At 48.5% G+C, this 16556-nt stretch overlaps 1 protein-coding gene across 6 annotated transcripts in view; it reads right to left on the bottom strand.

Annotated features, from left to right (window-relative positions):
- Positions 1 to 16556, bottom strand: part of PPFIA4 (PTPRF interacting protein alpha 4) — a 285024-nt gene that overhangs the window by 35836 nt on the left and 232632 nt on the right. For all 6 annotated transcript variants that reach the window (XM_060231094.1, XM_060231093.1, XM_060231095.1 and 3 more), the window contains one exon: positions 4774 to 4949. In XM_060231094.1, coding sequence (XP_060087077.1) covers positions 4774 to 4949 — 176 coding nt within the window. The remainder of the gene's footprint in view (positions 1 to 4773; positions 4950 to 16556) is intronic.

The following is a 16556-nucleotide window of genomic DNA, read 5'->3' as shown; positions in this document are numbered from 1 at the left end:
CAGCAAGATCGGGAACCAGTTCTGCCGAGGCCACCACGGAGTCACCAGGATGCAGCATGGTCTCTCTCTTCCAATCTTGTTGACCACCCTTGGCAATAGTGGCAGAGGTGGGAACAGATATAGGAACCGACCTTCCCACGGGAACAGCAGACCGTCTCCCAACGACTCTGGATCCGAGCCCCCTCTGGAGCAGAACAGAGGACACTTCCAGTTCTCAGCTGTGGCAAAGACGTCCACCTGAGGATACCCCCAGAGCTGAAACACAGGTTGAAGGAAGTGCCACTGTATCTCCCACTCGTGTGGGGAAGCCGCACCCCTGCTGAGGGAGTCTGCTTGCAGATTAAGTACCCCTGGGAGATGCACAGCCTTTACAAAGATGTCGTGGTCCAGGCACTCCGACCACAGTTCCAGTGCCAGCGCACAGAGCCGTCAAGAAACTGTCCCTCCCTGTCTGTTGATGTAACACAAGGCAGTGGTATTGTCCGTAAGCAGAGCAACAACCTTCCCCGCCACCATGGGGCGGAAGGATTGAAGAGCAAAATGGACTGCCAGCAGTTCCAGGTAATTTATATAGCAATGAGTCAATTTCAAAGGCCAAGGGCCCCCCACACACAGAGTGTCCAGGTGGGCCCCCAAACCCATAAAGACGCATCTGTTGTGATCGTCACTGTTGGTACAGGTAGGTGGAAAGGAGCTCCCTGGCAAATGTTGTCCTTTGATTTCCACCACTGCGGTATTTGAAGTGTCACAGGTGGAATTACAAACCTCTTTAGAAGTGAGTCCCTTAACGGTCGAAACTGACGAAGAAACCAAAGTTGTAGGTCTCTCATCCTCAGCTTCGCAAAGATCAGCACGCTTGTAGTCACCGCCATCAGCCCCAGCATCCTCTGAAGCTGCTGCGCCGTGCCCCACTTTCGACTCTGCAGAAATTCAACAAGGTTGATAATGTCCATCGCTCTCTGCTGAGGCAGGAAAGCGTGATGAAGGTTCGTATCCAGCAAAGTACCTATGAACCGAACTGTCCGTGATGGAGTAAGGTGTGATTTCTCCAAATTGACCTGCAGACCCAAGGTGTGAAGAAGACGAAGAGTGGTGGCAATATGGTTTGACAAACTTTCCTTCAACTCCGCCACAAGGAGCCAATCGATGATGTACGGAAAGACGACTATCCCTTGAGGTCAGAGGTGGGCAGCCACAACGCTCATCATCTTTGTGAACACCTGAGGTGCAGTGGACAGGCCGAACGGAAGGGCCTTGACCTGGAAGTGTTGAGAACCTACTGCAAACCGAAGAAAACGTCTGAACGCAGGATGGATGCTGACGTGGAAGTAGGCAACCTTAAGGTCCAGTGTTGCCATCCAGTCCCCTTGGTTGATAAGGGGCAGAATTGTTTGCAGAGTGGACATTCTGAACTTGTGGTACAGAATAAACTTGTTCAGATTCCAAAGGTCCATGATTGGTCTCAAACCCCCGTCCAGCTTGGGAACCAGGAAGTAATGGGAGTAGAAGCCTCCCATCCTGGCCTCCACCGGGACCCGTTCTATGGCGTGTTTCTGTAGGATGGACTCCCAGGCCGACAGGAGGGTGGAGGCGGATAGATGAAGAAGAAGTGGGGACGGTGATGCGTGCTACCAGAAAGTCAAAGGCCCTGCTTATGAGGGCGAGCACCCTTGGACTTGCCAGTGGTCTGTGCAGAAGCGTAGCGGTTTCAATTGTTCCCCCTGTATGGGGACCTACTCTCAGGTTGGGCAGAGCGAGGTCTCCATTGCTGTTCCATGGAAAACTTTTGATATTGTTTCTTGGCCCAGGGTTTGTGCCACTGTTTTGGTTTAGCAGCTCTGGAAGAAGCCAGGACACCCAGGTTCCTGGAGGTCTTTATGCTCTTATCCATTTCCTGAAGAGCATTGTCAGTGGTCGAGCTGAAGAGGTCTTCGCCCTCGAAGGACAGATGTTCAACGAAGGCCCTGGTGTTTTGCTGGAGAGCCGTTGACCTGAGCCAGGAGTGGCGGCGGAGGCAGACAGCAGAAGTGATGGTTCTTGTTGAGACGTCCACCATATGCTTTGCTGCAGCCAGTTGTTGTTTGGCTACAGCAAAGCCTTCCTTCTGCAACTACTTTGCAGCAGACCTCTTCTCCTCACTCAGGGAAGACAAGAGGGGGCTAAGTTGTTCCCACACTGAGTATTGGTATCTAGCCATGCACGCAGCATAGTTATATACCTTTACTCCCAGTGCCCCAGCAGAGTAAAACTTCCTCCCAACGTTGTCCAGCTTCTTTCCCTCCTTGTCTGGTGGAGAGGAGTGCATCTTGCAGGCCTTTGACAAGGAGGATACGACCACCAAATTGGGCTTTGGATGCGTGAAGAGAAATTCAGCACTGGCCTCTTAGACGCAGTTCAGGTGGTCCAACCTTCTTGATGACACAGGTGTAGAAGCAGGCTTCACCCAGGGCTCCTTCACCGCCTGTAAGATGACCTTCGTTACAGGCAGGCCAACCGCTGTAGACGTATCCCGCTGCATTATGTCAAATACGGTGTCGTCTACAATGCGTTGCGGTTGTGTCACCGGGAGAGATAGGGAGAGTGCCATCCTCTTCACCAGGTTCCCATACGACTTTAGATCCTCCGATGGTGAAAAGGGAAGATCCTCAGTGGTATGAGACACTGGCAAAGGTTCCAAAGCCCTGTCCGGATCGTCGGTACCGACCTCGGAGTCCGACGATAAAGACTCTCTCCTCAAAGAATGTTCTGAGAGCACCAGCGTTGACTCTCTGACAGGTGACCGGATCGACACCGATGACCTAGGCTGGACTTCCTCCACCACCACGGTGCATCTTTCTGGCGGGACGGACATCGATGCCGAGGGGCGCTGCCTAGAGTGCTGGGAAAGCCTCGACATATGCGATGCCTCGGATTGCTGGTCCCAGTCTGCAAACTCCCGAGGGGGGTACCACTGGTACGGTGGGTATGGATAGGCGTAGGGAGGCCACTGGCGCTGCTCCCACGGTGGAAGTGGTGGGAAGCAGCGAGCTACGGTGGTCGGTTCAAGCTCTCTCCGACCTCTTGCCTGATCCAGCGGTGCCAACAGCTCCATCAGTGCCGACACCTCCACCTCCGAGACAGAGTTGCTCTCACTGTGATGCCTCAAACCCGAAGAATGGGAGCGCTGAGTGAGGTTGATCTCTTGCTCCGATGCCAATAGACATAACTGCTGCGAAGCACTGCCTCTTGACACTGAAGGGCTACGATGTGGGGACGCCAAGATCTTCCTCAGTGGAGCGGTCAACATCGATGTCAAAGCGTCATGAGAAGGGGAAGGAGTGCGGGACGATGCCTTCTTCCGCTTCTCCTTAGGTTTCACCTTCTTCGGTGCAGATGATCAGGTCCCCGAGTCATCCCGACGCTTCTTAGCTGGGGTGTCCACTGACCCTTCAGAAGGTCGCTTTGTGGAACGCCCGTGCTCGACTGGCATCTCAGTCCTGATGGGCAATGTATCAGCCGATGTGACCGTCGGGGCCACGGCCTCTCCCATCGGTACCGACGGGCCCGATTCCATCTTTTGAGGACGAAGTGCCGACTCTACCAACGCAGCCGAAAGCCTCACCACTCGATTCTTGCGAGTTTGCTTAGAAAAACTCAGGCAGTGCGAGCAAGAATCCACACGATGTCCCTCGCCCAAACAAAGAAGACAGAGGGAATGGCCGTCAGAGGGGGCAATCTTCTTCCCACAGGAGCAGCACCTCTTAAAAAAACCCCAACGTCTTTCCATAGACACCAAGGAAAAAACCCACCCAGGAAAGTCTCTGAGGGTAAAAATGGGGGAAAACTGGGCCCCAAAGGGCAAGTCCAACATTTTTTTTAAACAACACTAACTATCTAATAACTAACTAACTAACTACACTAAGAAAATAACAAACGGGCTATATACAACAAGAAAAAGTAATCGTACGATTACTTTACTGACTGGGGACCCGAAAGGAGATCCTCTCAGCACAGCGGTCAGAAAGGAACTGGCGGGATCCTCGCGCTAGTGCCGGCGAGCATGCGCAGTGGGACGCCTGCGCATGCCCTTTGGTGCCGAGCACGAAATAATCCCAGGCTTTTTAGGTACCGATTCGGGGATCGGCGCAGGCACTCTATCCCATGAGTGTGAAGCACAGAGACCACAAAGAAGATCCTCTTCAGCTGTGGCCCAATTGCTTCCCTCTATTAGGATCACTAAGCTTGCAATCTGTTGTAATGCCTACCTTTTACCAATGTTAACTGCTTTTACTGTTCTGATATTTATTTATTCATTTTAATGATTGTATAATTTACTGTTGCAACCCACCCTGAGCCTGCTAGCAGGAATGGTGGAATATAAATTGAAACAAACAAATAAAAGTTTGTTATCACCATCTGGTATTCTAAGGTAGACTGCCTTTGAACTCAGAGATTCCATTTAGTGATCTTGACTGGTGACAGGGATTCTGTAGGTTGGGCTCTGGTACAAGGAAGTATAGGTGAATAGAGTATAGTATAGGGGAAATGTGGTTGGAGTGGATTAACATGGGGTGAGGGGTATTTGTAGAGCTCTTATGTTTTCAAGGCATAAACTGCTACACTTCCTAACAGACTGAATTATTCAATTTTTAAAAGGACATTGTTTCAGTTAACATTTTACTTCAATTTCTTTCATGTTCTCCGAAATTCCATTAATTCTTTGGCAGATACCAAGACTCAAAGAAAGAAATATATGACTTTTGCCCTGGAACATCAATGAACATTTCTTCTTACCTGAGTGTTTTGAGTGGGTATTTGTAACACAAGTGCCAGACTATTATGATCAAAATTCTCATCCAAAGCTATGAGTGCCCCATGGACTCCACTCTCAATGATGTTGTTGGCATATTCTCTAAGCCCAATGGACTGAATCCAGTGAATGACTTGATCATTGGTCCAGACTAACACATCTAGGAGACAGTGTTGCCATACATTCAGGACAGATAAAACTATTATTGAGAACAGTTTTCAAGTCCCCATAAACTGCCCAAACTATTATTGAGAACAGTTTTCAAATCCACATAAACTGCCCAAGATAGAAAACATCTTGTTAACTGTAACTAATCATTCACATCACACACACACACACACACACACACAGGTTGTGTGTCACACAGCCCACATGCATGCAGCAAAGAGCTGACTGCACCTACTAGCTCCACCTAGCTCCACTTCCTACTTGTGCACACTGATCCCCACACTGGCACAGATCCTACATGCATTTGAATTGTATGGGCACAGGTTCCCACAAACACAATTGGAAATTCTGCTTTTCCAGAGTTCCTGATCACATGAATAGAGCCTGTGAACATATAAAGATATGCACAATGCCAAGTTTTAAGAAATCCTTCTATATACCATACCTGGTATCACTATTTTGCATGTATGATAAGCACAGTATAGTTACTGTTAACAACATACTTTCCCTCAAGATTAAACCAAAGAATATGAAAAAACCAAATGCCAATGGCTGCAAATTTTAGTGAGCACATTAAATAACTAAAGCTAATGCTTGGATCATATGAACAAGTTCCATGACAACTAGATAGCGGAAGAAGAAGAGTGTTCTCCCTCTGAGGCAGGAGGACATCTTATGGGTGATTCCTAATCTACTTGCAGGGAGGCAGGACTTGAAGTTTCACCTCCTGTTCTGGTTAGAAGTCACTCATCCCTCAGTTCTTTTCCTGCCTCAGAAGGGAGAGCACCTGCAGCAGGCTTCGCCTGCTTCAGTTTTTTCTTTTAAAATACTTGTTTTTTCTTCAATTCTATTCTATACTGTCTTATCTCTTACCTGTCTCCCTCTATTCTATACTTCTGCTCTCAGCCAGAGAAAGAGTTCTGGGGAGTTTAGACAGCCGTTTGGCTGTGGGAGTGCCTTTTTTTGGCTGAGGGTTGTCCTGGCAGCCATTTTAAGTGTGGTTTTTTCGCGCCAACGCAAGAAGATCCGGGGCCTTTTGGCCTAGAGCAAGGCCAAGGGACCTGGATTCCAGCTGATTTGCAGGTGGGCTGACCCGGGGCGTCTTTTGGAGTGAAGCTGACAAGACCCATAGCTGGCTTGTGCGGATCTCCCTATCATAGCCGCCATATCGCCTCTTTGAGGAAAGCACGCCAAAGCGGCTAGCGGACTGGACGACAGCGTACTTGTGAAGGAGAGGCTTCCAAAGCCTGGGAGGTCGTGCTGCTTCGTCTGGTATCACCTGGGTGGTGAGCTGTGCAGCCGACTGCTTTATTTTCAGTGTATTTATGATGGCTACCGCTGAGGGTTCGGCTCCCTCTGTGTCCACCTCGCAAGGAGACCAAATGCCCATTGCAAGGCAATACGGCCCCAGTGACCTTGCCTCCAGAATTTTTTGCGCAACTATCTGAGCAGTTAATAGAGGGGCTTTCTAGGGCATGTGGCAAAAGAGGTAGAAGAAGACATAGGTTTTCCTCTTCTTCTTCCTCCTCCCCTTCCCCTCGTACAAGGCAGAAGGCTTCTAAGGGGACTAAATGGCCGACAAAGGCGGCACAGAAACAGGGAAACCGCAATGTGGCTGAATTGTCCATGGGCGCAGGCTGTGCCATGGGGGATGATCAAAGCACTAGAGAAGAGGGGGAATTCTCCTAAGAGGAGGAAGAAATGGATATTGAAGTCCCTGAACCATCTGCCAGGTTCTTTAAGGTAGAGGATCATAGTTATATTTTGGTTAAGGCCTTAATGGCCTTAGATCTACACGATGATCCTGATGTAGAAGAGAAGCCGGAACAACAGCCCAGTAAGCGTTATAAACAAGGGGATTCAGAGTTTTTCCCCAAGCATGCTGTGTCGGGCAAGGCTTTTCCTTTTCCATCATATTTTGAAAGGCAGATGAGGGCAGAATGGAAGAAGCCATTTGTCAATAAACAGTACCCTGGGTTCTTGAAAAGATTATACCATCTTTATTCCTCCACAGACCAATTTCTAAAAGTTTCCATGGTAGACGGGCCAATTACGGCATTGCAAAGCTCTGGCCTAGTGTCAGAAGATGGGCATGGTTCCTTGAAGGACAGCCTAGATAAGAAAGCAGATTTTGCATTGCGCAAAGCTCATGAGAGCACAGCCATGATTCTAAAAGCTTCGGCTGTGGGGTCCATGGTTGCACGGGCAAGCATCGTTTGGATGAGGAAATTGATCCAGATGTTACCAGATGACAATTGTAAGATCTTTGATGGGGCAAATAGGATCCTAAAGGCTATTTCCTTCCTCACGAATTCAACCTTGGATTCAATGGTGTTTGCTTCTCGTGTTATTTCGTCCACCCCTGCAGCCAGAAGTACAGTGTGACTTAGAGCTTGGTCAGCTGATTCTCATTCCAAGAATATTGTTATGGCTTATCTTTTTCACAGAGGTAGGCTGTTTGGGGAGGATCTGGACAAGATCCTTGTGGAGACTAAGGACAAGAAAAAGGCAATGCCAAAAAGACAGAAGACAGTCCTTTTCATCATTCTTTCGGACCCAAAGCACTCTTCCTAGAGCAAATCAGGATTCCCGGAGATCGTCGTGGAATCAGAAGAACTCTTTTCGTAGGCAAAGCTTCCCAAACAGATTTGGAAAATCAGGCAACAAGCAATCCACCAGGCCGGACAGAGATCCTAAGTCTAACAAGGCATGACTGCCTTCTGTTGCCAGTCGGAGCAAGACTTTAGTACTTCGCTTCACAGTGGATGACGTCTCCAGCAGACAGATGGTGCCAAGAAGTCATCTCCGACGACTACAAAATTGATTTTGTGTCCTTCCCATCTCCTCGATTTTTTCCTTCCCCAGTTCACAGAAAGCCAGAGAAGACATAGTGAACTCTGTAAGCTATTCAACACCTTCTCGACATCGAAGCCATAGAAAGGCTTCCAATCTTAGAAAGACAACAAGGAGTCTACTCTATTTTTTTCACGGTCCCAAAGAGTGCTTCTGCTATGACTCTCAGTGTTTCTATCCTGAAGTGCCTTGGAACTACAAATCTGTTGACATACTTTATGTCAACAGATTTGTAGTTCTAATGCACTTCAGGATGGAAACACAGAGAGTCATAGCGGAAGCACTCCAACCTCAAGAGTTCCTGACTTCGATAGATCTCACAGAGGCACATCTGCATGTTCCAATCTTTGTGGGGCATCGGAAGTTTCTACGATTTTGTTACAGAGATCAGCATTTTCAGTTTCGAACCGTTCCCTTTGGTCTGGCCTCAACCCCAAGGGTGTTTACAAAGCTTCTAGTGACACCAGTAGTTATGCTGAGAGAGAAGGGCATCCATATTCATCCGTATCTGGACAACTTGATTCATGCCCCATCCCTGGAGAGAGCCAAATAGGCCACGCAAGAGACTGTCGATCGTCTTCAGTCCTTAGGTTTCCTGATGAATCTTCAGAAGAGTTCCATATCCCCAACCCACCATCTGGAACACCTGGGGGTAATCCTGGATACGATGACGACACATCTGTACCTTCCAAGTCAGAAGGCTGCGCGTAACAGAGAGGCAGTGAGGTCAGTCATCCGGAGCAGACACTCTTCCCTAAGGTCCATGGCTGCCCTGCAGGGTCTACTGATTTCCACGATTGTCACCATTCAATGAATGGGGCAGGTTCCACTCCAGAAAACTTCAAGGTTTTCTTTGCCCATATCAAGCCAAGATTTCTCAGAAGGTAGATATGCCTATTCGGGTTCCCCTCCCAGTCAAACACAGTCTAGTATGGTCGACGAAGACATCGAACCTGTCCAAGGAGAAAGTATTCTGGATTGCAGAGCACCTTCAGATCTTTACAGACGTCAGTCTATCGGGATGGGGGCTACCCTTCAAAATTCCTCAATTCAAGGGAAGTGGTCTCGGAAGGAAACCAGTCTTCCTATCAACATTCTAGAGTTGTGGGCTGTTCGACTGGTACTGGTTCAATTCTCCAACAAGGTGGAAGCAGCTCATGTTCTCATATGGACTGACAATGTGGCTGTGAAGGCTTATATAAACAAACAGGGGGCTCCAGGTCCAAGGGTCTACACTAGGAAGCGTCCATGCTATTTTCTTGGACCCAAGTGCACCTGGCGTCGATCTGGGCCAAACATATCAGGGGAGAGGACAACATCAGAGCAGACTGGTTGAGTCGCCAGGAGATCAAGCAGTCGGAATGGTCTCTCAACCCCAGAGTGTTCAGACAGATTGTGGAACATTTCGGTCGGCCTCAAGCAGATCTGTTTGCCTCCAGCACAAACTATCAGCTGAAGCGGTTCTTCACAAAGTATTATTGTCAGATGGTGGAAGCAACGGATGCTCTAATAACCCAGTGGCCAAGGGAGCTGCTATACGCATTTCCACCCATTCCTCTTCTACCCAGACTGATCTGGAAAATCAGGGAGAAGAGGGCCGATGTGATACTAGTTGCAACCCACTGGCCATGACGCCCTTGGTTTGCAGATCTAGTAGAGTTGTCTCTGGAAACTCCAATGACACTTCCGATTCAGGAGGACCTACTTCAGCAGGGTCCCATAGTACATCCACATCCAGAGTGGCTTCACTTAACCACTTGGAAATTGAGAGAAAAAAGTTGTTAGGTTTAGGATACTCTAATTCACTAACAGAAACCATAGTCGCTTCTAGAAGACCATCTACCCAACAATATACAAACTTACCTGGAAGACGTTCGTTCAATGGGGTTGCCGTAAGGGGATTGTCTGAGACCAAGATTGATAAATGTTTTGGACTTTCTTCAGGAGGGTCTGACCTTGGGTCTTCATGCCACCACTTTGAAGAGGCAAGTGGCAGTTTTAGCATCGGTTTTGCCAAGGCTCAACAAGATGTCCCTATCTAAGCATCCTCATGTATCGCGTTTTTCTTAGGGGTGCAACATTGCCCCAACCACCACAAGTGCACAGGTTTCCTACATGGTGCCTCAGTACAGTTCTTGTAGCCTTAACCAAACATCCCTTCGAGCCCATTCAGGAATCTTCCTTGAATCATCTTCAGATGAAAGCACTCTTCCTTACAGTAATTACATCGGCTCAGCGGATATCAGAGCTAGGAGCCTTGTCTATCAAATCTGAGTTATGTTTTTCATAAGGACAAGGTTGTGCTTCAGACAGACCCTACTTTCAGACCCAAAGTTTCATCCACATTTCATCTGGAGCAGGAGATATATTTACCATCCTTCTATCCAGGTCCGTCGCGGCCAAAGGAAAAAATGTGGCATACTTTGGACGTGAGGCGTGCACTCAAATGTTACATTGTTTGAACTGAGAAAATATGCAAGACGGATATTTTATTTATAAATGTTTCTCCCCCTTATATGGGGAAGAAAATGTCGGCTGCTTCTATTAGTAAGGCTATTAGGCTTTGCATTGCCAAGGTATATAAAATCCAAAACGTTCCAGTGCCCAAGGGTATAACAGCCCACTGTGTCCGCAACGCAGCCAGCAATGCTGCATTTAATAGGAGAGCTTTTGTTCAAGAAGTCTGTAGGGCTGCCACCTGGTCGTCCCTGTCCACATTTATAAGGCATTATAAGATAAATGTCTACTCATCAGCGGATGTGGCTTTTGGCCGTCTAGTACTGCAGCAGATACTGAAGGAGGAGGACAACATTTCCACACCCTGAATTGGGACATTGCTTTGAGATGTCCCACAAGATGTCCTCCTGCCTCAGAGGGAGAACGACCATTTGATACTTACCGTGAGAGGTCCTTTTCCTCTGAGAACAGGAGGACATCTTGGCCCGCCTAGGGTTTGTTCTCCTTCTCCAGGCACCTGCTCCAAAAATTCATCTGTCTATTCATCGGTTGAAAAAAAAAGTCATATACCAGAGAGAGTTAGGATGTGCCTAAGGCGAAAGTATGGATATTTACCTTAGCAATGGGGTACATGACCTTAGTACAGGGTTGGCATGATACCAATAACAGTTTGTTGAAGCTTTATGTTTCAAGAGAAAATGCTGTTCTTATTTCTTTTCCTGTTCTGGAATGTTTCCTTCTTCTTGAGGTTATTAACAGTTTTTATACAAGTCTTTTTTCCAATGAGTTACTGCTTCTCGGAGTTACCAAACTGAGGGATGAGTGACTCCTAACCAGAACAGGAAGTGAAACTTCAAGTTCTGCCTCCCTGCAAGTAGGTTAGGAATCACCCACAAGATGTCCTCCTGTTCTCAGAGGAGAAGGACCCCCTCACGGGAAGTATCCAATGGTCATTCTATAGCAAAGACTAAGTTTTCTGTATGTTCAAGGTCAATCATTTCCAATGGGCCTTTGTGTAAATGGAATTGCTAGAAGAAGAGATTGGATTATACCCCACTGTGATGGAAAGCTAGGGGTTAAGCAGAAACTGAAGACGCACAGGGCCTGCGTCAGGTGACCTGAGGGTGGGGGCAAAGTGCTTGGAGCTCTCAGGGAGGGAAAGTGGTTGAGTGACAGAAACTGCTGAGGCAGTCGTTCAGTCAGTTGGTGTCTGACAGAGTTGGTGCCTGTCAGAAGTCTGTCAGTGTTGGGGCCTGACAGAGACTGAGTGGGTCAGTTTGTGCCTGACCGAGGCTGAGGGGACAGCTGATCCTGTGAAGGAGTTTGAGACAGTGGCAGGAAAGACTTCCAAAGGCTGCAAGCTCGACAAAACCAGCCAAGAGGGCTGTGTGTGAGGAACAAGTGTGAGTCAGTCAAGACCTGAACGGTCACAGACACCTATAGACAACTCTGAAGATCTAGTGAGGTGGTTGAGGGAGCGGATGTGGGTCTGAGACACCAGGAGGACTGGCAGTAGTGGCTCCAGTCGAGGGGTGAGACTTGGCACATCATTCCCAAGAGGCCAGACCTTGGCTAGAGGTGGAGAGTGAGTTATAGGGAAACTGTGAACTGTGTAACTGAGAAACTTAAAGGAAGAAAAAGTTTTTGTAAAGCCTGAAACAACTGAGCAACGTGTTAGCCTGTGTAAATATCTCCCATATCCCCAGTTTAAAGACTTTGTGTTATAATAAATCTGTGGTTTGAGTTAAAGTTCTTGAGAGCCTATATTTTTGGGAAAAACTACAAAGCTGCTGTGGTTCCCTGCGTAGAGAATTCTATTTCCATCAAATAACAAAGTAAAATACCCCGAAGAGACTGAAATAAAGAGATCCAGTGAGGCCGTGAGGCGGGCGCTGCTATACCCACCCTTCACTTAAGAGGCTCAGAATGCCTTACAATCGCCTTTCCCTTCATTTCCCCAACAACAGACACTGTAAGGCAGGTGGGGCTGAAAGAGCTCTTTTGATAACTGCTCTTGAGAGAACATCTATAAAAGAACTTGTGACTGACCCAAGGTCACACCAACAGCTGCATGTGGAGAAGTGGGGAATCAAACCTGGTTCCCCCAGATTAGAGTCTGTGCTGTTAAGCACTACATCAAACTGGTTCTCTCTAATACAAGATAAAGAATTATTCATGGCAGGGGCAAACTTGTTACTAAGATCAAGCCTTAACCTTTGCCTTGATTAATCAGCATGGATGATTAATTTCATACCACTATGCATACTGCACAGACTTGCTGACTTCCTCAATTCTGTATCAGCGTATGGAAAAAAAGTTCTCCTGTAAAGACAGCTTGATTACCTGTAACTGTAGATCTTCGAGTGGTCATCTGTGCATTCACACTCATGGGATAGAGCGCCTGCGCTGATCCCCGAATCGGTACCTAAAAAGCCCAGGATTTTTCCGTACTCAGCACCAACGGGCATGCGCAGGCGTGCAAGTGAGCATGCTCGCCAGCGCGAGGATCCCACCAGTTCCTTCCTGAACGCTGGAAGCCCCTACTGGAGGGAGACCATCAGCAGTGGGAAAGGAGGGCGGGTAGCATGAATGCGCAGATGACTACTCGAAGATCTACAGTTACAGGTAAGCAACCTGTCTATCTTCTTCGTGGTCTCTGTGCTTCGCACTCATGGGAGATTAGCAAGCAAGACATACCTGGAGGCGGGAAGACGGTCAACCAGAAGAAACAGCTTGCAGCACCACAGTTCCCAGACAAGTCCTCTGTTGAGCATGCACGTCCAGCGCATAGTGCTTCATAAAGGCATGTGGAGAGGACCAGGCGGCAGCCTTGCAAACGTCCGTCAGGGAAACGCCTTTTAGGAACGACACCAACGTCGCCATCGCTCTTGTAGAGTGTCCGTGAATAGGCCCAGGTAACGGCTTCTTAGCCAACAAATAACACAGTTTAATAGTCTCAGTGAGCCATTTTGAAAGCCGCTGAGACGAGATTCTAGAACCTAACTTAAAAGCAGCATAAGAAACAAAAAGATGCTGCTTCTTATGAAAACTCTTGGAGCAACTCAAATAAAACAATAAGGCACACTTAACATCTAAAGCATGCAATCTAGGAAGGTGTAGGATAAAACGTGGGCAACCAAACTTCTAAGTTAAGGTGGAACTGAGAAACCACCTTGGGGAGAAAGGAAATATCAGGAGCTAAGGACACTCCAGACTCCTGAAAAGCTAAATATGGGTAGTCACAACGCATAGCCGTGAGCTCCCCTGCAAGGCGTGCTGATGTGATGGCTACCAAAAAGTCAGTCTTCCAAGATAGGAGTTGTAACGAGCATGTGGCCATCTGCTCAAAAGGACGCCGAGTCAGCCTGTCCAACACTAGAGTCAAATCCCACAACTGTGGAGGTGATCTTGAAGAAGGATGAAGCCTAAGCAAACCCTTCAAAAATCTCTTAGAATGAGGGTGTGCAAAAACTGAATGCCCCTCCACTGGTTCATGGAATGCAGATATTGCCGCCAGATAAACTTTAATGGAGGAAAAAACAAGGCCAGCATCCACCAGAGATAACAAAAACTCAAAAATAACCAGCAGCCCCACCCTCTGGGGCGAAACTGTAGGATCAACTAAAAACTGAAGAAACTTCCGCCACTTCCTATCATAAGAAGTGCGGGTAGACAGCTTCCTGCTATTCAGGAAAACGTGTTGGACTCTGCTGGAGAACTCATAGGGTCCATGAACCACGCTGTCAGCTTCAGGTGGGGCACGTTGTGATGGAATACATGACTGTCCTGAGCTGACAAAAGATCCGGTTCCGCCAGAACCTGGTAGAAGACCCCCCTCGGCAGTTGGAGCAAGATAGGGAACCAGTTCTGCTGAGGCCACCATGGAGTCACCAGGATGCAGCATGGTCCCTCTCTTCCGATCTTGTTGACCACCCTTGTCAATAGTGGCAGAGGTGGGAACAGATATAGGAACCGACCTTCCCACGGGAACAGCAGACCGTCTCCCAACGACTCTGGATCTGAGCCCGCTCTGAAGCAGAACAGAGGACACTTCCGGTTCTCGGCTGTGGCAAAGATGTCCACCTGAGGATACCCCCAGAGCTGAAACACGGATGAAGGAAGCGCCACTGTATCTCCCACTCGTGTGAGAAAGCTGCACCCCTGCTAAGCGAGCCTGCTTGCAGGTTGAGCACCCCTGGGAGATGCGCAGCCTTCACAAAGATGTCATGGTCCAGGCACTCCGACCACAGTTCCAGTGCCAACGCAGAAAGCCGTCGAGAAACTGTCCCTCCCTGTCTGTTGATGTAACACAGGGCAGTGGTATTGCCCGCAAGCAGAGCAACAACCTTCCCCGCCACCATGGGGAGGAAGGATCAAAGAGCAAAATGAACTGCCAGCAGTTCCAGATAATTTATATGGCAGTGAGTCAATTTCAAAGGCCAAGGGCCCCCCACATACAGAGCGTCCATGTGGGTCCCCCAACCCCATAAAGACACATCTGTTGTGATTGTCATTGTTGGTACAGGTAGGTGGAAGGGAGCTCCCTGACAAATGTTGTCCTTTGATTTCCACCACTGTAGTGTTTGAAGCGTCACAGGTGGAATTACAAACCTCTTTTGAAGTGAGTCGCTTAATGGTCGAAACTGATGAAGAAACCAAAGTTGTAGGCCTCTCATCCTCAGCTTCGCAAAGATCAGCACGCTTGTCGTCGCCGCCATCAGCCCCAGCATCCGCTGCAGCTGCTGCGCCGTGCCCCACTTTCGACTCTACAGAAATTCAACAAGGTTGATAATGTCCATCGCTCTCTGCTGAGGCAGGAAAGTGTGATGAAGGTTCATATCCAGCAAAGTACCTATGAACCGAACTGTCCGTGATGGAGTAAAGTGTGATTTCTCCAAATTGACCTGCAGACCCAAGGTGTGAAGAAGACGAAGAGTGTTGGCAATATGGTTTGACAAACTTTCCTTCGACTCCGCCACAAGGAGCCAATCGTCGATGTATTGAAAGACGACCATTCCTTGAAGTCGGAGGTGGGTAGCCACAATGCTCATCATCTTCGTGAACACCCGAGGTGCAGTGGACAGGCCAAACGGAAGGGCCTTGACCTGGAAGTGTTGAGAACCTACTGCAAACCGAAGGAAACGTCTGAATGCAGGATGGATGCTGACATGGAAGTAGGCATCCTTGAGGTCCAGTGTTGCCATCCAGTCCCCTTGGTTGATGAGGGGCAGAATTGTTTGCAGAGTGGACATTCTGAACTTCTGGTACAGAATAAACTTGTTCAGATTTCAAAGGTCCATGATTGGTCTCAAACCCCCCATCCAGCTTGGGAACCAGGAAGTAACGAGAGTAGAAGCCTCCCATCCTGGCCTCCACCAGGACCCGTTCTATGTCGTGTTTCTGTAGGAGGTTGCTCACCTCCGCCAGCAGAGGTGGGGAAGTGGGTGTTGTGATTACCACAGATTGGTTCGGAATCTAAGCAAAATCTATTTTGTATCCTTCCGCGACGATGGAAAGCACCCACCTGTCCACAGAACTGGGCAACCAAACTTCTAAGTTAAGGTGGAACTGAGATGGACTCCGTAGAAATGGACTCCCAGGCCGTAGATATAGACTCCCAGGCCGACAGGAATGGGCGGAGGTGGATAGACGAAGAAGTGGGGATGGTGACGTGTGCTACCAGAAAGTCAAAGGCCCTGCTTTTGAGGGTGAGCGCCCTTGGACTTGCCAGTGGTCTATGCAGAAGCATAGCGGTTTCAATTGTTCCCCCTTTGTGGGGACTTACTCACAGGTTGGGCAGAGCGAGGTCTCCACTGCTGTTCCGGGGAGAACTTTTGAGATGGCTTCTTTGACCAAGGTTTGTTCCACTGTTTTGGATTCGTAGCTCTGGAAGACGCCGGGACACCCAGGTTCCTGGAAGTTTTTATGCTTTTATCCATTTCCTGGAGTGCATTGTCGGCCTTTGCCCTCGAAGAGCAGATCTTCAACAAAGGACCTGGTGTCTTGCTGGAGGGCCATTGACCTGAGCCAGGAGTGGCGGTGGAGGCAGACAGCAGAAGTGATGGTTCTTGCTGAGATGTCCACCATGTGCTTTGCTGCAGCCAGTTGTTGTTTGGCTACAGCAAAGCCTTCCTTCTACAACTTCTTTGCAGCAGACCTCTTCTCCTCACTCAGGGAAGACAGGAGGGGGGTAAGTTGTTCCCACACTGAGTATTTGGTATCTAGCCATGCATGCGGCATAATTAGATACCTTTACTCCCAGCGCCCCAGCAGAGTAAAGCTTCCTCCC

The sequence above is a fragment of the Heteronotia binoei genome, chromosome 2 (genome assembly GCF_032191835.1).
Source record: "Heteronotia binoei isolate CCM8104 ecotype False Entrance Well chromosome 2, APGP_CSIRO_Hbin_v1, whole genome shotgun sequence".
NCBI lineage: Eukaryota > Metazoa > Chordata > Lepidosauria > Squamata > Gekkonidae > Heteronotia > Heteronotia binoei.
This window is presented reverse-complemented; position numbering and strand designations above follow the sequence as displayed.